The 23,117-nt window shown below is 43.1% G+C and overlaps 1 protein-coding gene across 5 annotated transcripts in view; it reads right to left on the reverse strand.

The window, feature by feature from the left end:
- The window catches only part of NHSL1 (NHS like 1), a 286,410-nt gene that overhangs the window by 85,156 nt on the left and 178,137 nt on the right, over window positions 1–23,117 (reverse strand). The window contains exon 1 of one of the 5 annotated variants that reach the window (XM_040350525.1): window positions 2,062–2,997. The exons of the other annotated variants lie outside the window; for them this stretch is intronic. Within the exon in view, the coding sequence (XP_040206459.1) occupies window positions 2,062–2,254 (193 nt within the window). The 5' untranslated portion in view covers window positions 2,255–2,997. Of the gene's footprint in view, window positions 1–2,061; window positions 2,998–23,117 lie in introns of those variants that run through there. 5 annotated transcript variants of the gene reach the window in all.

Consider the following 23,117-nt stretch of genomic DNA (forward strand, 5'->3'; position numbering starts at 1 on the left):
AAGAAAGGCCTTCATTTATTATTAATGGAAATGAGAGGAATGTAAAGCGTTAGAGAAAGCTAAAGCCATAGGATGATGGCCATTTTATGTTCCCCTATTTTGACCTATACAGGCGGTCCCCTGGTTACAAACAAGACAGGGACTGTAGGCTTGTTCTTAAGTAGAATCTGTTTGTAAGTCGGAACAGGTACATTTTTTAAGCTCCAGCCAAAAAACAATTTTTTAGCTTTTTGGTATAGCATAGGGAAGGGTTATCACCCCTGTAACATTTGTTTTGCTGTCTGTGCCCCTGTTCAGAAGATTTCACCTCACTTTCTGTCCCAAGGACAATTGGATTTTGAAAATGTTGGATTATTAGGGAAACAAGGATTGGTGATAAAGCATCGGTGGAGACACCATATTCACAAGCCGCGTACACACAATCGGAAATTCCGGGAAGAAAATCGTGGATTTTTTTCCGACGGAATGTTGGCTCAAACTTGTGTTGCATACACACGGTCACAAATGTTGTCTGAAATTCCAAACGTCAAGAATGCAGTGACGTTCAACACTACGACGAAACGAGAAAAATTAAGTTAAGTTCCAATGATTCCGAGGATGCGTAGGATTTTTGTGCGTTGGAATTGCATACAGACGATCGGAATTTTCTTTTTTGGTCGGAAAATTTGAGAACCAGCTCTCAAATTTTTGTTGTCGGAAATTCTGACAGAACATGTCCAATGGAGCATACACACGGTCGGAATTTCCGACCAAAAGCACACATTGAAGATTTCTTGACGGAATTTCAGATTGTGTGCATTACAGGAGATAATTTCCCTTCCTAGGGGTAGATTTCCTCTCACTTCCTGTTGTCTCCCTCCGTTTGTAAGTATTCGTTTGTAAGTCATATGTTTGTAAGTAGGGGATCGCCAGGATTAGGAGAATGATAGCTGGGAATTGATTGCTCAGAACCCTGGACCTTCTTGTCTAGAACAAAAAAATAAACTTTCATTTTCAACAATGAATGGATCAAGAGCATCAAGAGCAATTTTTTCTTTAGAAACCTTTGTCAGATAAGGACCACTTATTTGAACTATATCAGCTTCATCATCCATTATTTAGAATCATAGAATAACTGGATCGTGATCGTGAAAATAGAGCCAAAAGCCAAAAAACACTCATGAGTTCTTGATTTGCCCATTATTACAGAGTCTGGTTTCACCATCTCAGTAGGTTGTTGGAAGGAGGCTTTCTATCCTATATGCTGGTTTCTCTCATGGTTTACTGAGCATCCACTATAAGAGCAGCAGGATATATATTAGAGAGCAAGGCACATTAAGAGAGCTGACCCATACACCTAAAAGCAACCAGCTGAGCTCATTCATTTACCCCTCCTCCATCTCTCAGCTGTAACGGTGCACCAGAGCCCAGGCAAGGATTTCAAGCAGCTAGCCTGCATCTAATTCATCTTATTATGAACTGTGTGAGGAAAACTATGGCATCTATATAAACGCCATCACTTTATACATTGAACCAGGAAAGTTATCATCTGCTGCATGATACACAAGACTTACAAGGAACTTACATTCTCTTTTTCATGTGGTAACACGTTAGTAGGAGACGATCTAAGCAATTTAACTTAAACAAGGCAAGATGTTGCGCAAACTGTTGGCGCTATATAAATCCTGTATTATAATAATAATAATAATGAATAAATATGTCATAAACACCGATTTACAAAATGTTTCTTGCGTACTCAAGATATGCATTGAACAATTTACTGCTCTAGATTTGCCGTTTTGATAAATTCATCCTTATCTTCTGTCAAACAGATCTGTCATTAGCTGCCAAGGAATGTAGTACTATCACAGAAACATCAGATTTATCATTTTTTTTAAAACAAATTTTGTGAATAAACCGCCCTGAATAATATTAATTAAAAATCAAATACAGGCCCCCTTTAACTCAACTCTACTACATTAGTAAATGCTTCATAATAGGCCAACATGATATAATCTGCACTATAATGCTTACATCTAATAAATGTATTATCTAAAATAAACCACTAAGTTGTTCTCTTACTTGGCCAGAACTCATTTCCATCCTCCATGGGTAACTTTTTTCTGTTGTGCTTCTTAGTGACAGAATTTCCCATTTTGATACTGTAGAGTGGGATGAGTTCCTGGTCTTCCTCATCGCTATAGGCCTGCCACTTGACTCTGTGTAGGCAGCCCACCATTGGGTCTGCAGGCAAGCAATGAATGTATGCAATCATTCTGAAATGTTCCCAAAGCAGAGGATGGCCTGCTATTCCCAGTGGGAGGCCAGAGCAGGAGTGGCTCGGCTTTTCCTTTTTTATGTTCACAAATCCAAAGACAAAAGGAGCAGAGCAGCTTCAGAGATCACAGATTCCTTCAAGAATCTCCATCCTTCGACTCTACCACTGTTGTCTCCCCTCGTATCTGTCTTTTTTTCATAGACACAAGACTAAAATATAGTGAAAAATACCAATTTCATTCACTATTTAAAGGTTATACAACCTTCTTAATAGCAAATGGCATATATTTTTTCTTCCATGAAAACTCCATAGTACTTTGAATGTTGACTACCAATCCAAGTACAATGTCCTTTTCTAAAGCAAGTGCTTTGGTGATCCTAGTCAGTTCTCCTTTATTAATTAATCCTAATCTGAGATTATGCAGCAACATCCCTAATAGTTATTAGCAGGGCCATGTCCACAGACGGCTTTAGTAGAGAAGATTATTCAGAACTAAATAACTGACATAAGAGAGCTCTAAAGGTTTGTAGGCTGAAGCTTCCTTTCACTTTACAACTAACCAGTAAAGGTAAATATACATTAATTTGGTGTTAACACTTGGCTGCAGAGAATTGGGGCAAGAAAGTACGTAAAGCGGTACTAAACTCTGCTTATGAACGTGTACCTACAGATAAGCATATAATAAGGCTTACCTGTAGGTACAGTGAAACTTGTGGTGTTTAGGAGATATTCACACCGGATGCAGCCAGTGACAAGGGTTATAACCCCCCCCCCCCTACACGACCAGCCCGATCAGGACCGCCTGTCACTTTTTCAGGCAGACCTGATTGGACAGTCCATGCACCCTTATGACTTGTGTCCATTTACACCTGCCCACCTGCAATCCGATCTGGTCTGTTAAAAGAAAAGAAAAAACGGAAGGGAAGCCGCCCCCCTCCGTCTATGTGGATCAGAGGGAAGTCACGTATAAACAAACAGTGTTTACACCTGGCCACCCATAGAGCAAAGAAACTGAGTGGACATGGATCTGGCATCCTCCGAAACTGCTCTAAACAGCAGGGGGTCAACGGCCAGATCACCTGCTGATCAAAATGGAGTCCGCCCCCTGTCATAGGGGCCTTACTCTAAAATGAATAAAAGTCTCAGTTCTACCTTAAACTGGGCATACACATATTTATCATACATCATATCAAGCACAAGACAAGTGTTACTGATTTAATAATGTAATAATCTTCTTATGTATGGAGTGTGAACAATCATATCCACATTCATAAGAACATGGGTTGACATCTGAAGGTCCTGGAGCAGTTGAAATGACGCTAAATCAGAGATGAGGTGTCTTAGCAAGTCTCATTACTGCCTCAGGGGGATGTCCCCGACAAGTACTGAACAGTATGTGTATGCTACACTAGATGAAGAGGCAATCATTTGAAGGCATTCATACAGATCCCTCTATGTGGACCAACCTTAAAGATTTGGACACCAATACAGACATCTGGAATATGTATACAGGGTGTCTCAGTTGAATTCCAGTATTGCATAGGTAACAGTGAAAGTTCCCAACATGTTATTATTAGGGATGCACTCATACCAAGCTTTTACACGAGTATCGGTACTCGCCCAAAGGCTCCCGATACTGAAACCACAACTTTGCGGTGCGATTTGCTTCAATACAAAATGAATGGGTGCAATTCACACTGCAAAGAATCGCATGTGTTTTGAAAAGTAATGTGGTGCAAATTCCTGTTTGACTCTCATGCGATTTCCAGCACCGCTCCTGTGCGTGTGTGTATAGAAAGGGAAAAGCTCCATATAGTGGGTAGTTTAAAAAATGTTAGAACTCAACATGCAAAATAATCTACAGTACATAGGTGTCCTGGTCCGTCGATCAGGGTCGCTGGATGTGCTCACAGGGCTGGAAGAGAAGTTTCAGGACCCCACGGGTATAGGGCGGAAGTTATGTCAGCTTGGAGACGGACTGCCTCTACACCTCCTCCAGCCCTGGGAGCACCTCCAGTGGCCCTGATTTGCTATCATCGGCGGACTGGGACACCTATGTAGATTATTTTGTTTGTGGCCAGAAATGTACAGTAAGTTCTAACATTTTTTAAACTGCCCACTAGATGGCACTTTTCCCTTTCTATACACACAGACCGGAGCAGTGGGTGAAATTACATGCATTTCAAACAGGAATGGCACCGCATTTACTTGCCGATAAAAAAACAGTACCGGTGCAATCCTAGCTTTTATCTATTGTTACGACAAAGTCATACATTAGGCATAAGCCATTCCTGCCTTGCCATTCTTGCTTATTTTACAGATTAAGTAAAAAGATAGAATATAGAGCCGACTGGCTTTAAAGTGTTTACTATTTCCAAAGCTTCTAATGGCTCCTGTAAGTTTCTAAATAAGCTTCAGTAAGCTAGTCATATGCAGTGACTTCAGGTGTCCATAGAGATGAAAATGTCATTCAATCTAAAGTCATATTCGGTACGGATAATCTTAAAGCATAACTGCTTTAGATACAGTTATCATTTTAATGTTGAAAACCCCAACCCCCATAGCCCACAGCAACTCCATCAAGTCTTAAGCCTCATACACACGATTTGACTTCAAACACATTTTTCTGTGAATTTTTGTCCGAAGGGAGTTGGCCGGGCACACCCATAGCATACACACGGCAGGACTTTTCTGCAAACTTTCCCCAAACTTTCCCCAAATCACTTGGTTTTTCTGCTCTTTACCACCACCCTTTGGTCAACTTCTGGTATTGTTGGTTGATTTTAACATTGGTTCTGGGTATGCGTGTTTGTACTTTGGAGATAAGTCCGATGGATTTCCATACACACGGTAGGACTTTGCACCGTAGGACTTTTTTTGGCAAAAAGTTTGTCCGTTTGCAGAGCGAACTTTTGTCCGATGAAAAACAAAAAAAGTTTGTCCGATGGAGCATACACACGGTAGGATTTTTTTGAGAACTTGCTCATTTAGAAGTTTGTTGTCAAAAAGTCCTAACGTGTGTATGGGGCTTTACAATGAATTGTCCAGGTTTCAAGAACGGCCTTAAAGTGGATGTAAACCCTCCATACACCCAGTAAAGTGAACAGCCTCAGATAATACACAGAGATGAACCAAATCTCCCTACATAGGTTTTGTATGTATATCTGCTGTCTTCACATTTATATACTGTTTAAAAAGTTGAGTTCCTGTTAGGAGATTTTCTCTTCCTGGTTAACACAGAGTGTGATGTCTGGGCATACAGCCAAGATAGCCAACATTGCTGATTGGAGAAAAGGCACACACGCCCTCTAATCATATGCAGAGACTCTCAGAGCTGTTTTGTAATAGGAGCTGCTCTCTGCTAATCTATTTTAGCAACCTCCTTTGACAAAAGATTCTGTCTGCTTTTGTCTAAAAAGTTAAAAAATATGTCAGGAGTTCAGAAGAGAGCTACAGGACTTAGCTCATTGAAAAGAGATAACAAAATACTGCAGATATGTGTGCCCAGCTCAAATTTCATGAATCGGGTTTACATCCACTTTAAGGTAAAAGAAAACTTTTAAAAGCTGCTCTCTCCCAGCCCCTCCTTAAATACTTACTGTACCTAAGCCCGATCTTGATTCAGCACTGTGCCCGAGACATGAGTGCTCACAGGCTCAGCAACAGCAGCAGGAGCCAACGGCAAAATGTCAATCAAATCCTATGAGGAGGAAGTAGGGGGCGGATCAAGTGGTGCTGTGGGTGTCCATGGACACACATAGCCCAGCTCGGGATTAAACCCACACATCTGCCACCCTAGCAAGTGCTTGCTATGTGGTCAGACACAGATGAAGAGGAGCCCAAAGTGCTGGTGGGGGAGAAGAATCAGTTCGAGGCTGCTCTGTGCAATACCACTGCAATCAGCAGGAAAGTATAACATTTTTATTAATTTAATATAAAAAAAAATAACCTTTATAATTACTTTAAGGTAATACCTAGCCCAGGCAGCTCCAATTCTAAACACTATTTAAAAGGTTGAGGAAAATCATATTCTGGTATAGAAAAAGTCAAATATTTGAATAGAATTCTCACTTTCACTGAATGACAGCATGCTGGTAAATGCTCTGTCTGTCCACACCAGAGACTAATTTATTTAACGCCATCCTTATGTTCTAGGATCTAGGACAAAGGATTTGCATACTTAGATTTAGTCATTAATGCTGGACCTAAATCTCTCTCCTTTTAGTTCATTGTATACACATCTTTCGTCTGCCTATTACACCAATGAATTAATATTTAACCCCTTGTAAAGACATAAGACAATATTATGTGAACAAAAAGGTTTCCTAGATTGTGATTATACATGATAATTGGCTTAGTCAAGCAATCCTCTTGCATAAGGGTAATTAACATATACATAAGAATAATTATAACTGTCAATCTGGTAACTAAGGAAACTTCTTTTTTTAATAGCCAATTGTGAGAAGATTTACAAGTGCAATTAGATTAATAGTTGCTGTAACTGGTACATTTTAAGACGTGTAATAAAAATACATTAAAAAAAAACACTCTGAGACGGAAAAAGTAGAATTCGGTATCAGAAAGGTAAAATATTGTCTATTATTGGAATCCTGTGCTGGGAGAAATAAGGGCTCTGTTATTTCTGACCTGCTTCTGATAATGCTACTTGCCTGCATATTATCCTGGCCCTCCGGCTCCAACGTTTCCTGAGTCACCTACTCTAGTCGCATACTTTTTTCCGGTCAGTGACTCTGAAAGTATTGAATCTAGGCAGTCAGTCATCTAGCATTTTCAGAAGGAGATCAGCAGCAATTGTATTGTATTACAGTCAAAGGGAGTTTTCTTTTACTGTAGTAAAAAAATAGTTGGGCTTTTTTAGAATAGGTTAGCCAGCAAAGTTTCCAACAAAAAATGTTTTTGAGTTCCTTTCTGAGGCTTTCTACAATTTTGAAAATGGTTTTGGAACTCACATTCAGTATTTATACTCAGGGTTACAAAGAGTAGTAAGGAAATACAACCATTTGAGCAGTGCCGGACTGGAATGGAAAAGAATGAGTTTGACATAAATGCCCATACACTAGATCAGGGGTCTCCAAACTGCGGCCGGGCGGCCAAATACGGCCCATTGCTTGTCTTCACCTGGCCCCTGGGTCAGTATTTTATTCACTGACACCAACAAGGGGCACAGTTTCTCCCAATGACACCAAAAATGGGACCCGACAATACCAATGACGGGGGACCATTCCTCCCAATGACACCAAAGATCGGGCACTATTCCTCCCAATGACACCAATGATGGGGGACCATTCCTCCTAATGACACCAAAGATTGGGCACTATTCCTCCCAATGACACCAATGATGGGGGACCATTCCTCCCAATGACACCAAAGATCGGGCACTATTCCTCCCAATGACACCAATGATGGGGGACCATTCCTCCCAATGACACCAAAGATCGGGTACTATTCCTCCCAATTACACCAATGATGGGGGACCATGCCTCCCAATGACAATGACACCAACGATGGGGCACAGTCACCCCCCTCCCCCAGTGACCTCCCTCAACAATGGGGCACTATGCTGTGACAATTTCTACTCATGGTGGCCACAGTCCGTCCCTCCTAATGTCTGAAGGACAGTAAACTGGCCCTTTGTTTAGAAAGTTTGGAGACCTCTGCACTAGATGAAAAATCTTTTGAAAATCTGTCATTTGGACAGTTCATCTGTTTTTCGTCCAGTTAATGGGCACAAATCGAAAATCAGCTGTGACGTTTTGGAGCCAAAAAAAATCGAAAATAAAAATTTGGAAAACTTCTGCCAAATAGACGACAGATTGAAAGATTAATGAGTTTCTTGCCCATTAAAAATTGAAATTTTGATACTGCGTATATGTGACACAAAAACAAAAAACGGGAAACTGATTTATTTATGTGCATTGAACTGATTTATTTTTTTGTCCATTGAACTGAGCTGTCATTTTTTTTTCATTCAACTTGCAGGGTTGAACAAAAAAAAGCTAGTGGTGTGCACTAGGCTTAATTCTAGCTTTAATCAGCCAGTGTATCTAAAGCAGCCCATGCATGATTAATTTTTGGTTCAACCAGTGGGTCGAACGAAAAAACATTTACTCCATTCCCCTATCCACATGCTCGATGTGGGTGATGGAATCACTCCTGCTGAAGCATTGTATTCTGACAGCGGGGAGACTTCCCTGGCATCAGAATACACTGATCAGCAATGCGCTGATCATAAGGAAATTTTCCAACAGGGCAATTCTACAGATATCGATCAGCAGATGTACAACCAACCTGCCCATGCATGGATTGAAATTGAGCTAGTTCCGGCTGAACTGGGTGAATTTCGATCCATGTATGACCAACTTTGTTTTAACTTCTTTATCACTTTATCTATGCAAATGGTTCTAGGAAACCAAAGCTGGTCATATACCAGCAGAATTTTGTTCAAACGTTCATAAGGAAATTCTAAAGAATTGTTTTTCAGAGCATTTGAACTTTTCATCATTGAGTCAACAAATTTTGTTCAAAAACCCTTAAAATTTCATCCAGACCTGTTACTTAAATTGAATCCCACACATATTAAACACGTTTCTTTTGTGCTTAGAAAGTGAACATTACAATATGTACAATTTTTACAATAACCAATTTGACCCTACTAACCATTTAAAAAATTAAAGGAACATTACAAAAAAAGTATTTTTTTAAACAAAGTTCTTCTAGTGTTTGGTCAGTTTTAGCGATGGAAAAGAACCAGATAACAAAAGCACATCACTTGCTATTGATGACCATGTAGACCAGGGGGTCTCCAAACATTCTAAACAAAGGGCCGGTTTATTGTCCTTCAGACTCTTGGAGGGCTGGACTTTGGCCAACGGGAGTGAAAACTTTCCTGGCATCAGTGGGAGTAAACATCTGGTATTAGGGGGAGGAATAGTGCCCCACTGCTGGTATCATAGGGAGGAATAGTGCCCCATTAGTGGTGTCAGTGGGAGAAATGGGTGCTTCATTGTCGTTGTCAGATGGCAGAATAGTGTCTCGTATCATTGGGAGGGATAATGCTCCAAGGGCCGGATAAAGGCAAGCAAAGGGCCACATCCGGCCCTCGGACCGCAGTTTGGAGACCACTGATGTAGACAAACAAGCCGAGCTCTAGACTGTTATCAAGCATGTGTCATTGTCATTGGGAATGAGTGCCACAGACAGGAGTTCTTAGTAATCATTGCTGGTAAGTGAACATGATTTGTTTGTAAAGAGCGCCTTCCTCTCTAGAATAGCACCCGCACCATTATGGAACGAATACACCTGCCATGACACTGCCCACACACATCCAATATCCTCTTTCTTACATATTTTTTCATATAACAGCCCTAGGAAAGCAAACGGTTCATTTTTTTCATACAATTGCCCCGAAAGAAGAATTCATCTGAAAAATTATGAGTATGATGAGTATTTCATCTCTAGACAATCTAAATTGTACAGAACAATAGAAATGCCAACTATGCATATCATCAAATAAGAGTTATCAAACGTTTTGTTGTATGTGTTGTCCACTACAAATCTAAAGAAATATTAAAACATTAATATGGTATGACCCTGTGATCAAAACTAGATTAAATCAATTCCATCCCCACACAAACTAACGGAAATAAAAATTTAAAGGGGTTGTAAAGGTTTGTTTTTTATTTTCTAAATATGTTCCTTTAAGCTAGTGCATTGTTGGTTCACTTACCTTTTCCTTCAATTTCCCTTCTAAATTTTCTCACTTCCTGTTCCTCCTCACTAAGTGCCGGTTCACACAGGGGCAACCTGACTTACATCGCGACTTTGCAAGGCAACTTCAACGCGACTTGGAGCAACTTACAACGCAACTTAAAGTTGCCTCCAGGACAGGCGGCATTGGCTGTGGCCAATCACAGAACAATCAGCTCTGTGGGAGGGAGGGGTTTGCCTGAGTAAACTATTTTCTTTTCCTGTAAAGTTGCTTCAGTTAAGACACTGATCTGACTTTGAAGGCAACTTCCCTTGAAATCAATGGGTACAAGTTGCCTACAAGTTGCCTAGAAGTCGCCTTGAAGTAGTACAGGAACCTTTTCTGAAGTTCGAGCGACTTCAGTAGTGTACATTAAGATGGCTCTCATTCACTTCAATTGAATTTCTCATTTCGGACAACTTAGGGAGACACAAGTCGGATACCAAGTCGCGGTAGTGTGAACCGGCACTAAGCTGTTCTGGCTAACTAACCCCCAGCCAGAACAGCTCGGATGATGGTGGCAAGCTTACTGAGGAGGAACAGGAAGTGAGAAATTCAGACAAAGAAAAAAAATATTTAGAAGGGAAATCGAAGGAAAAGGTAAGTCAACCATCAATGCACTAGCTTAAAGGAACCTATTTAGAAAATAAAAAACAAACCTTTACAACCCCTTTAATTATTTAGTTTTCCAGGATTGCAGGTGCAGGGGTAACAAATACACAAAGAAACTGCAAATCCTTTCCTCTGGGTGGCACCCTGATTTCAGTGAGGAGCACAAATATACAAAAAAAAATTACAAATAATTTATTAAAAAAGAAGCAGCTTGATTTACAAAACATGTGCACTGAATCTTTTCTGTAACTTACTAGATAAGTCTCTATGTGTTGAGTGACTGGTATTTCTGTATGCGTGCCTCCCAACTTAATGACATGGGAAAGAAGACACATTATTGCACAAACTATATAGGCAAATGACATCTCCCAGCCATCCCTCTAGTAACACGGACCATAAGGATTACCGTACATTTTTTTGCGCTGAAAATGCCCCCCTCGTCTTATACTCAAGTCACCTTTTTGTGCCTGATCTCCCGGATTTTGGCAACCCAGTACCGACCGGCCGTAGGTCCCCTGGACCCCAAACACCTGTAGCCCAATTTCTCCTCTACAAGTGTGCAAAGTTTGTTGTCTGGGGAACCTACGGCTGGGGAGCACCGATTTTTCAAATCCGGGCACCCCTTTCATAGACTCCCATGTTAAACATCAGTCTAGTCATGGACACAGTGATGCATGGCACAGTGAGGCATGGGCACAGTGAGGCATGCACATGGGCACAGTGAGGCAAAGTGAGGCATGCACATGGACACCCTAGGCTTATACTTGAGTAAATACGTTTTCCCATTTTTTTGTGGTAAAATTAGGTGCCTCTGCTTATATTCAGGTCAGCGTATACTCGAATATATACGGTAATAATTTACTTTATTTGGCTTTTTTTTATATAACAAATTAAATAATTTAAACATTAGCTAAAAATTTAGTGCAGTAAAACACTTTTGTTTTCTTCATAGGGCTTTTCTACATCGGGCCAAAGAGGGATAACCAAAGGAAGAAAGAAGGACTTTGGTTACAAAAGAGGGACAGTCACTTAAAATGAGGGACAGTTGGGAGGTATGCTATATATAACAACACAATAATAGAGCAGCCTTTCTCAACCTGTTACCCCAGAATAAAAGTAGAAATCATTTAGAGATTTGGGGGAATTCCTTTAAAACTAAAAAAAAAACAATTAATTGGACGGAGGGAAACAAGCCTCCCTTACAGTGGTGTTGGCAGACATCGAAAAACATCATTGCTTATGTAGCTAGCTCTACCAAGGGACATTGGCCCGGGAACTAGGCAGGCACGATGAAATTGGGGGTCAGGCAGCTGCAGCTCAAAGAGCCCCTCGCAGGTTCTTCTACCCTGGTTGAAAATATCAGACGATATATCAGTGATATAACTGGGACTAAGGCAGGTCATAGATGGGTTGCAGGAAAGAAAACCACTCCCTTATCAACACACCTCCCACAGAGCTAATGTGTTCTCCTGGTGGGGGAGCCATCCCTGCTGGGAGAACATGGTGATTATTTACATGTAATAATCACATGCCGAATTTCGACATGCTGGTTGTACCCAAGTTGATCCATCGTACATTTAGACTGCCCATAGATGGTAAGAATGATGGCCAGCTCCTCCTGAACTGGCCAATATTGGAACCATCTATAAATGGCTTTAGGCAGGCCATAGATGGGTTTTTTTTTCCGATCAACCAGCAGGTTGAACAGAAAAAAATATTTAATTGCCCCATCAACATCCCTCTAGCAAGCTAATGTATTCTGACAGAAGGGAGAGCTCACCACTGTCAGAATACAAGGATCAGAGAAGCAGGATATAGCCGGTGACACTGATTGACTGAAATACACCCAACAGGCTGGTTATATAGAAGTTGATCGAGAGACTGATTTCTGTACAACCAGCTTGCCCATAAAGCTGACCATAGGTAGGTCTAAATTAAGCTGGTTTAGAAAGGACCAGACGAATTCTGATCCATCTGGTCTTTTCTATACTGGCTTAATTTTGACTTACCTATGGTCAGCTTTATCCTAACTAAACAGGAGACATCCAGCTGATAGGATAGCAATGTTTACACTTGCACCAACCTATACCAGCCGTATTTTACCTGCCATCTTCCAAACAACAGATCTAGGGAGGAAGAGTAGTCTCATTGTTTATGAACATGTTTTGAGTCCCTCGGAAATTAGAGGGTTTTATTTTTCTTTAAATATCCTGTTAAAAACGGAAGAAGGAAAGCTAAAAACAAATGACGGTAATCTACCAAAAAACAATCACACGCCTAAAACAAAACAATCCTCAGGTTACCGTTTGGCGAAAATGGCCGTATAATATGTTCTTTGTGTTCAGATTTCTGTACCAATCAAGCAGATCTTTTTCTGAATATACGAGTGTATGTGTAACATTACCATCGGATTTCACAAGACTAATACAGAAGCAGCCGTATAAACCAGGAGGAAATGAATATAATCCTCCAATCACTTCCCCCTTTTATAGCTTCACACAAAGGAACCCTGCCTGTTGCTAGGACACAATATTATAATGAAGTACACCTTACGAGAGAGCTTCCCTAAACAATTCACACTTTCCATTCACAACAAACAGGGCGAGCAAATGTGAAGTGCACAGCTTTCTTCATGTTATTGGTGACAAGATCTTTCTGCATATTAGCAGTATAAAATGATTTGACTTGCGTTATATACAATTGGTTTCACATTGTGCTAGTGGGCACTGGATGTAAGGCACGTCATGTATTTTCTCAACAGCAGTTTCATTTAGGCAATGAAGCAGGAACAATGCAAACACCAAGTGCTTGTCCTTGTGTTCCATCCAACCCTAGCTTCTATACCAAGCGATGGGTTGCCATTCAACTTTAACTTGTAAATCGACTGCTGGGATGTGCCGTCTAACTTTAACTTCTATACCAAGTACTGGGGTGCCACCCAACTCCAACTTCTATACCAAGTGCTGGGGTTTGCCATCAAACTCTAACTTCTGTACCATGTGCTGTGGTGTGCCACTCAACTCTAACTTCTATACCAAGTGCTGTGATGTGCCATCCAACTCTAACTTCTATACCAAGTGCTGGGGTGTGCCATCTAGCTCTAACTTCTATACCAAGGTCTGGGGTGTGCCACCCAACTCTAACTTCTATACCAAATGCTGGGGTGTGCCATGCACCTCCAGAATGTATACCAAGTACCAGGGGCAAGCCATCTAACTCTACCTTATATACCAAATCTCAGGATGTGACATCCAACCCTAACTTCCATACCAAGTGCTTGGGTGTGCCAAACAACTTCAGCCATTATACCAAGTACTAGGATGTGCCATCTAACTCTAGCTTCAATTTCAAGTGCTGGGGTATGCTATACAACTGCCACTTTCATACCAAGTTCCAGTGTGTGCCATCTAACTCTAGCTTCAACATTAAAGGGGTTGTAAAGGTACAATTTTTTTTCCCCTAAATAGCTTCCTTTACCTTAGTGCAGTCCTCCTTCACTTACCTCATCCTTCCATTTTGCTTTTAAATGCCCTTATTTCTTCTGAGAAATCCTCACTTCCTGTTCTTCTGTCTGTAACTCCACACAGTAATGCAAGGCTTTCTCCCTGGTGTGGAGTGTCATGCTCGCCCCCTCCCTTGGACTACAGGAGTCGCAGATAGAGAAAGGAGCTGTGTGTTAGTGGGTGTCCTGACTCTCCTGTAGTCCAAGGGAGGGGGCGAGCACAACACTCCACACCAGGGAGAAAGCCTTGCATTACTGTGTGGAGTTACAGACAGAAGAACAGGAAGTGAGGATTTCTCAGAAGAAATAAGGACATTTAAAAGCAAAATCGAAGAATGAGGTAAGTGAAGGAGGACTGCACTAAGGTAAAGGAAGCTATTTAGGAGAAAAAAAATTCCTTTACAACCCCTTTAAGTACTGGGGTGTGTTTGTGTACACCTGGTTGTTCAGGATACTTCACTTTGTCCAGCACTGCTGTAGACACTGCACTTATAAAAGGAAAATGAATATTGTAAGTTATCATTTACTTTACTAAATAAGTATGTAATATCCACAAATGGACTAAGCATAGCTCTGTCTTAAGACTGCACATGGTGTCTACCTCTGGCGTACTCTCACTAACAATTGAACAGTTGTTGCCAGGTTTCCTCCACTAGAGGAAGCCAGACAAGTTTAATGACTCAGCAACAACCACAAGACAGAGCATAGAAAGGACATTAACCTTTTACTTTAGGGAGTCTATCAAAAATGTCAGTATTTATTTCCCTAGTTATCCTGCTTTACATATTGGCTATGTAAAAAAAATCCTTAAAGGAACAATTGCAACGAGACCCCAATATCCAGAATTTAAGTATAAGGGAAATGCCAAAAATCGATTAATCAGAAGGTGATACAAAGAAAACAGTTTAGAAAACAGTTTAGACAAGAAGAAACCTACAATTATACATGGCATCCAAAAATAGTTTTGGGGATAGGCAAATTTATACAAACATTTAAGGCACAAAGAAACTTGTAGTCTTGCAAAGATCAATTTTTCTCAACGACTATTATATTATACATTGTGTGTACATAAATGGGTCTGCCAGTGCAGACACATGAAACCTACCTTCCTCAGCTGTTGTGCCATTTGATCTTATGAGTGACGTACAAATGTTGTCCTTTCATACAGTACTGCAGCACACCTGTCATTCAGTTATTTACTATAGTATAGCTCCATCAAGATGCTGTCATGTACCTGGTGGGTGACCATCAGTCATTCAAAGTTTGAGGCTAAGAAGGATTGAATATTTATTGGAATGCTCAGATTTAGTTTAAGGCCAGCCATAGACGGTTCGAATCTTGCCCGGTCAGCAGCCGGCTGAGATTCGAACCATGTGTGGGCAGGCTGAATGTACCAAGTTGATCGATCAATCAACTTGGGTACAACCAGCCTCTTGGATTTTACATGCGATTGTGGCTAGCGGCAGGTATAGCCGCTAGCAATAATTACTGTCTTCTCCCAGTGGGGGAGGCGAATACAATGGTTCAGTAGGAGGGATTCCCCTGTCAGCAATGTCTGTGTTGATGGGGTAATCTAGCGAATTTCTAGAGGAACCCTGGAGGAACTCTGGAGGAAACCTAGGTTTCCATAGAACCAGAGCCGATCCACCCTATACGCTGACAACGCAAGCTGTGTAGGGCCCTGCAATCTACTCGAGGCCCCTGCCTCCCCCTCGTCTCGTCACATTCACTTGCTGGAGAGAGAATTAGGCTATCTGCTCCCTCCAGCCTGCAGGGTGAGGTAGACAGCCGACAGACTTTCCTTCCACTCTCCACTTATCACTTGATGACTGGATTGAGGGACGAGATGCTGCCTTCAGAACTGTAAATACATGTGGGAGGGGGAGGAGGGGAGGGACACGCTGATGTAATGGGGACTCTGATGTAAGGGGCTGCTGGTAATGGGGACTCTGATGTAAGGGGCTGCTGGTAATGGGGACTCTGATGTAAGGGGGCTTCTGGTAATGGGGACTCTGATGTAAGGGGGCTGCTGGTAATGGGGACTCTGATGTAAGGGGGCTGCTGGTAATGGGGACTCTGATGTAAGGGGGCTTCTGGTAATGGGGACTCTGATGTAAGGGGGCTGCTGGTAATGGGGACTCTGATGTAAGGGGGCTGCTGGTAATGGGGACTCTGATGTAAAGGGGCTGCTGGTAATGGGGACTCTAATGTAAGGGGGCTGATGGTAAGGGGGCTGCTGGTAATGGGGACTCTGATGTAAGGGGGCTGATGGTAAGGGGGGTGCTGGTAATGGGGACTCTGATGTAAGGAGGCTGCTGGCAATGGGGACTCTGATGTAAGGGGGCTGCTGGTAATGGGGACGCTGATGGTAATGGAGGACTCTGATGTAAGGGGGCTGCTGGTAATGGGGACTCTGATGTAAGGGGGCTGCTGGTAATGGGGACTCTGATGTAAGGGGGCTGCTGGTAATGGGGACTCTGATGTAAGGGGGCTGCTGGTAATAGGGACTCTGATGTAAGGGGGCTGCTGGTAATGGGGACTCTAATGTAAGGGGGCTGATGGTAAGGGGCTGCTGGTAATGGGGACTCTGATGTAAGGGGGCTGATGGTAAGGGGGCTGCTGGTAATGGGGACTCTGATGTAAGGGGGCTGCTGGTAATGGGGACTCTGATGTAAGGGGGCTGCTGGCAATGGGGACTCTGATGTAAGGGGGCTGCTGGCAATGGGGACTCTGATGTAAGGGGGCTGCTGGTAATGGGGACTCTGATGTAAGGGGGCTGCTGGTAATGGGGACTCTGATGTAAGGGGGCTGATGGTAATGGGGACTCTGATGTAAGGGGGCTGCTGGTAATGGGGACTCTGATGTAAGGGGGCTGCTGATAATGGGGACTCTGATGTAAGGGGGCTGCTGGTAATGGGGACGCTGATGGTAATGGAGGACTCTGATGGTAATAGGGACTCTGATGGTAATGGGGACTCTGATGTAAGGGGACTGCTGATGGGGACACTGATGTAAGGGGGTGCTGTTGGTGATACTCAAAATTAAAGTGGGCCGGTCTGACACATGAAGTCCAGGGCCAAATTTGTGTCCCAGTCCAGCCCTGCCCTCATGTCATAGCGCATCCATTAATGTCACGGGCGCGGTGACGTCACTCGTGTGCGCGCTTCTCTTCAGGCAAATGGTTTACATAGCTCACGGCATCACGGGTCAGGTAGAGGGCCCTTTAGTATAATTTTGCTTAGGGCCCCCCGAGAGGTCAGGATCGGCACTGCATAGAACCCTGGTTGAGAAAGCCTGCTCTAAGGTGAAAAGGTTGAGGAAGGCTGGCCTAAACTCTACTAAAGAAGACACTGACCAATGAAAGGTGGTTTGGGTTTGAATAAGAAAAAAGAAATAACTACCTTCCAAATATGAACATTTAACAAACAGCTGTCCATAAAACTCCTACCCTAATACTGTATATGTGGTTAAGTGAATCACTGGTACTAATTCTTTTTATTACACATGGTTTACACGTGTGTTATGTGGGGTTGCCCTTGAAAGGAGATGTTAACTAGAAAAGAAAGACTGATCATTTTCCAGGATAAAAGCAAAACGTATCCATAAGCTAAGTCTCAGAAAAAGCTCAGCGTTCTGATTCATGTCACCCTTGAACCTTCTAATGAATCAGACTATTTAAACAGAAAAGTATAGCTAGGTTGCTAGCAATAACAGAGATTACTGGGCCATAAATGTCTGCGGGATGTCTGTAAATCAGTGTCTAGTGGGAGAGCGTGTCTATCTACTTGGCTTAATCAGCAGTCAGAATGACAGTAGCAGCATTCAGCATTTTTAATTAATCCATACCTGGAACTTGTAAAGCACCAAAAAATCTCAGCACTAACGCGTATACTATAAGAACATTCCTAATATGTTTTATACTGGAAGTACACCACATTAGTAACTCAAATCTAAATGACAAAACTATTAGGATACTTCAGTGGAAGTACCTGCTCAGCAGCAATGAACGATTTGTTGGCGGCTCAGTCTGGGATTGATGCATAGACTTCAAACACCACAATGCCAAAGGGGTCAGTTTACAGAGCAAACAGCTTAGCCCACTTGTATTGGTGCCGATTACAAAGTGCACAGCAATTACCATCCAATAGATGATATAAGTTATGGCTTGTCAGTACCATGTACTTATGGGTTAAGGGAAATTAGCAGCTATATTTCAAGAGCTGAAAACGCTCGAGGTCATGCTGCTGTGCCAAAAACAACCAGATCCATTTTCACAAGCCCGTAATCAGTGTACCTGCTCGGTACAGAATGCAGAAATAATGGTTTCTATAGACCAGACTTGTGTTATTATTATTATACAGGATTTATATAGTGCCAACAGTATGCACAGTGCTCTACAATGTAGGGGGACGCTACACCAACAGTACAATTCTAAACAGGAGGGTTAGAGGAATCTAAGGCCCCGTACACACGACCGAGTTTCTCGGCAGAATTCAGCCAGAAACTCGGTCGGAGCTGAATTCTGCCGAGAAACCTGGCCGTGTGTACACTTTCGGCCGAGGAAGCCGACGAGGACCTCGGCGAGGAAATAGAGAACATGTTCTCTATTTTCTCGTTGTTCAATGGGAAATTTCGGCTCGCCGAGATCCTCGGTGGCTTCACAAGGAACTCGACGGGCAAAACGATGTGTTTTGCCCGTCGAGTTCCTCGGACGTGTGTACGGGGCCTGAGAGGGAGGAGCTGGTGAAACAAAAGGTAGGGACTGTGAGGGATGAACTGATGAGGGGAGTAGAAGATTTGGTTGTTAGCTGGAGGCAGGATAGGCCTCACTAAAGAGATTTGTTTTCAGGGAACACCTAAAGGTGGAGATAAACGGACAGATTGGGGTAGTGAGTTCCAGAGAATAGGAGAGGCTCTGGAGAAGTCCTGGAGACGAGCATGGGAGGAGACAAGGGAGCTAGAAAGCAGAAGCTCTTGGGAGGAGCATGGGAGGATGAGACAAGGAAACTAGAGAGCAGAAGGTTTTGGGAGGAGCATGGGAGGAGGAGACAAGGGAGCTAGAGAGCAGAAGGTCTTGGGAGGAGCATGGGAGCAGGAGACAAGGGAGCTAGAGAGCAGAAGGTCTTGGGAGGAGCATGGGAGGATGAGACAAGGGAGCTAGAGATCAGAAGGTCTTGGGAGGAGGAGACAAGGGAGCTAGAGAGCAGAAGGTCTTGGGAGGAGCATGGGAGGAGGAGACAAGGGAGCTAGAGAGCAGAAGGTCTTGGGAGGAGCATGGGAGGAGGAGACAAGGGAGCTAGAGATCAGAAGGTCTTGGGAGGAGGAGACAAGGGAGCTAGAGAGCAGAAGGTCTTGGGAGGAGCATGGGAGGAGGAGACAAGGGAGCTAGAGAGCAGAAGGTCTTGGGAGGAGCATGGGAGGAGGAGACAAGGGAGCTAGAGATCAGAAGGTCTTGGGAGGAGCATGGGAGGAGGAGACAAGGGAGCTAGAGAGCAGAAGGTCTTGGGAGGAGTACGTTGGGTGATATATGGAGACAATATCAGTGATGTAGCTTGGGGCAGAATTGTGAATGACTTTTTATGTTATTGTAAGTGTTTTGAATTCTATTAGTTGGGCAATAAGTACAATGCAATGATTAAACATAATATACAAAAAAAACATTTATACTACTCATATATCATCTTGTAAGGCTGTTATATATTCAAGTATAGCTCATGCAAACTTAAAGCAGAGCACCACCCTAAAGTGCAACTCCCGCTGATCGGAACCCCCCCCCCCCCCCCCGGTGTCACATTTGACACCTTTCAGGGGGGAGGGGGGTGAAGATACCCGTCTAAAGACAGGTATTTGCACCCACTTCCGGCCACACAGTCTTGGGCAGAATGCGGGCATGACGCCCCCCCCCCCCCCGTTGTGTTCTGGGAACACTCTGCTCTCAGTACACAGCGGGAGCCAATCGGCAGGTGTAGCGCGACTCACGCATGTGCCGTAGGGAACCGGGCAGTGAAGCTGGAGCGCTTCACTTCCTGGTTCCCTCACCGAGGATGCGGACGGCGCTGGACTCCAGGACAGGTAAGTGTGCCGATATTAAAAGTCATCAGCTGCAGTATTTGTAGCTGCTGGCTTTTAATATTTTTTTTTCAGCAGACATCCGCTTTAAACCAGTTTAACCTTGGATAAGGGTTAGAAAAAAAGTCCTTGGTACCAACCTTTTACAGCTCTCCCTATCTGTATTTATAGAGTTCCCCAAACCTCCTTTCCTGATAAGCAATCTAACTGGGTCAGAAAGCGAAGGCAAATCTGAATGCGGCCTACACTTGACAGGGGTTCAAGTAATAGGGTGTTTTTTGCAAAGTGAAACTTCACCATATTCAATAAGCTCGGGGGCAAATTCTGCTGTAAAGTGCAACTTCCCATGCGAAAAGAACATCCTATTTGCCTTTAGTAAATACACCTCAGTGTAGCCATGTATGCACTTTATACACACATATTGCAACTTACAGTACAGAAAAATGAAATTCCAAATAGGAAGCTGCTCCTAACATGTACCAAGATTTCCTTAGAAGAGGAATTTCATCAATCATGCAGTCATGCAGTTTTACAGTTCTTGGCTTCCAAACAGCCAACATCTGGATTTATTTGCTGTCAGCTGTTTTGTAAGACATGTAACTCATCCTACCCTACATTCCGTTCTCCATTTCACACTTTAACCCCAAAGCACTACCTGATAAAAATATATTACTAGATCTCGATAAATACTCATTCAGTATTAAAGGCACACAAAGCAGTCACCATACACTGTGCTAACCGCATTGTAAATACATCAAATTCATCTCCAAACGTGTAATTACTTTAAATGATGACCATGTGCTTAGTTCCATGCTGCCTCCTTTCCTTTTCCTGACCGCATAAAAAAATACTAAACACGCACCAATGAACTACACTTAGGCCTCGTACACACGACCGAGGAACTCGTCGTAAATGAAACATCGTTTTCCTCGACGAGTTCCTTGTTAGGCTTGTCGAGAAACTTGACAAGCTTGCTTTGCGTACACATGGTCAAGACCAAATCTCCTCGTTCTCAAACGCGGTTGACGTACAACACATACAATGGCAGGGGAAGTTCGATTCCACTGGCTAAACTCTTGGGGCTGCTTTTACTAATCTCATGTTACTGCGTGTTAAGTAAAAGTTTGGTGAGAGACGATTTTCACTTTTCAGACTGTTACAGCGTGAAAAATGTGTTATCTCCATTACAAACGCTACTTTTACCGAAGGTGCGCTCCTGTCTCATACTTTATTCTGAGCATGCGTGGGTTTCTTAGCATATACACGAACGCGTTTCTCGTCCAAAACCAGCCCGACGAGGAACACAACGAGGAAATTGAGACTCCCGTCGAGGAAAAAGAGAACTTTTCTCGTCAAGTTCCTTAAGGCCGTGTACTCACGAGCAGACATGTCCGATGAAACCGGTCCGCGGACCGTTTTCATCGGACATGTCTGCCCGGGGACTTCTGTTCGATGGTTGTACACACCATCGAACAGAGGTCCGCGCGTAAACAATACGCGGGGCGTGTCCGCGGTGTCGCCGCGTCGATGACGCGGTGTCGCCGCAACAATGACGCGGCGACGTGGGCGGCCTGCCTTTAAAATGCTTCCACGCATGCGTCTAAGTCATTCGACGCATGCGAGGGATGGCGGGCGGCCGGACATGTACGGTAGGTCTGTACAGACGACCGTACATGTCCGGGCGGACAGGTTGTCCGCTGGAAACCTGTCCGGTCCGCTCGGGCCTACACACGGCCAAACATGTCTGCTGAAACTGGTCTGCGGACCAGTTTCAGCAGACATGTTTGGTCGTGAGTACGGGGCCTAACAGTTTCCTCAATAAAAAACATACACGGGACCGTTTTCCTCTGCAAAAAAGCTCTGCCACCAAGTTTCTTGATGGATTCTGTCGAGGAAAACGGTCGTGTGTACGAGGCCTTAGACGCAGTCAGGTCCAGACTGACAATCTAGCAACACGAAGGGTTAGTGTTATTGGGCTGGTCTGGGGTTCCAGGGTGCATTGGGTCTCACGACAGGCCCAGACAAATGGGTTAATATATTCTGAAGTATGTACTCCTTGGCTGCTTTTCATTTCCAACCCCCCTAGTCCGCGTACATTCACATGGTTAGAGTTATGGTGACCACATCTGAAACCAAATGTTCCGTTTCAGAATGTTGTTAATTTTCATAATAAAAAGTCCTACCAAGGGTTAAAGAAATGTCATAGTTGTAGAGAATGTGACACGTCTTTGCTACATGTCACAGGCATTTGTATCGAACGATAATGAGTTCCAGATGTATTACATATTTCAGTCAATTTAAAGCAATATATGGGGTAGTGACACGTCAAGGGATGAATTGAGACTGATGCACATTGAAATGTTTTTCACATCAACCAATCAGATTCAAACCTGTCCTGAAGAAGAGGACTCCACAATCCCCCTACTGACCCTCTATGGAGCTGGGCTTATCTAGATTACACAGAACTTAAGATTAAGGTAACCTGAAGGAACTTTTTTGAGTTTTGCACAGCTGAAGTGTTTACTGGATACCAAGAGTACCTCATTGAGTGCTCACACTTATCGCCTGATTTAGCCCTGGTTCACATCTGCGATTTCAAAAAGTAGTTCCTGTACTACTTTTTGCGATTTCGGGCCGCGATTTTCATTAAATTGCGGCCGAAATCGCGGCAAATCGCGGCAAAATCGCGGCCGCGAAATCGCGCATTTTGCCGCGATTTTTAATTCGCAGCAGTGTGAACCTAGGCTTAAATTTTTTTATTTTACGAAATCTCTTCTTAACCAAGTTTTTTTAGATCGAAATGTACACAGATTGCCGAGGCCTAGATGTGGACCTTTTTGGCCCTGGGATTTTTTTTTCCCGGTGCAATTTTATTGTTTGTTTGAAAACAACTGTAGTTGTAGAATTTC

This window comes from Rana temporaria, chromosome 4 (assembly GCF_905171775.1).
Source record: "Rana temporaria chromosome 4, aRanTem1.1, whole genome shotgun sequence".
Classification (NCBI taxonomy): Eukaryota; Metazoa; Chordata; class Amphibia; order Anura; family Ranidae; genus Rana; species Rana temporaria.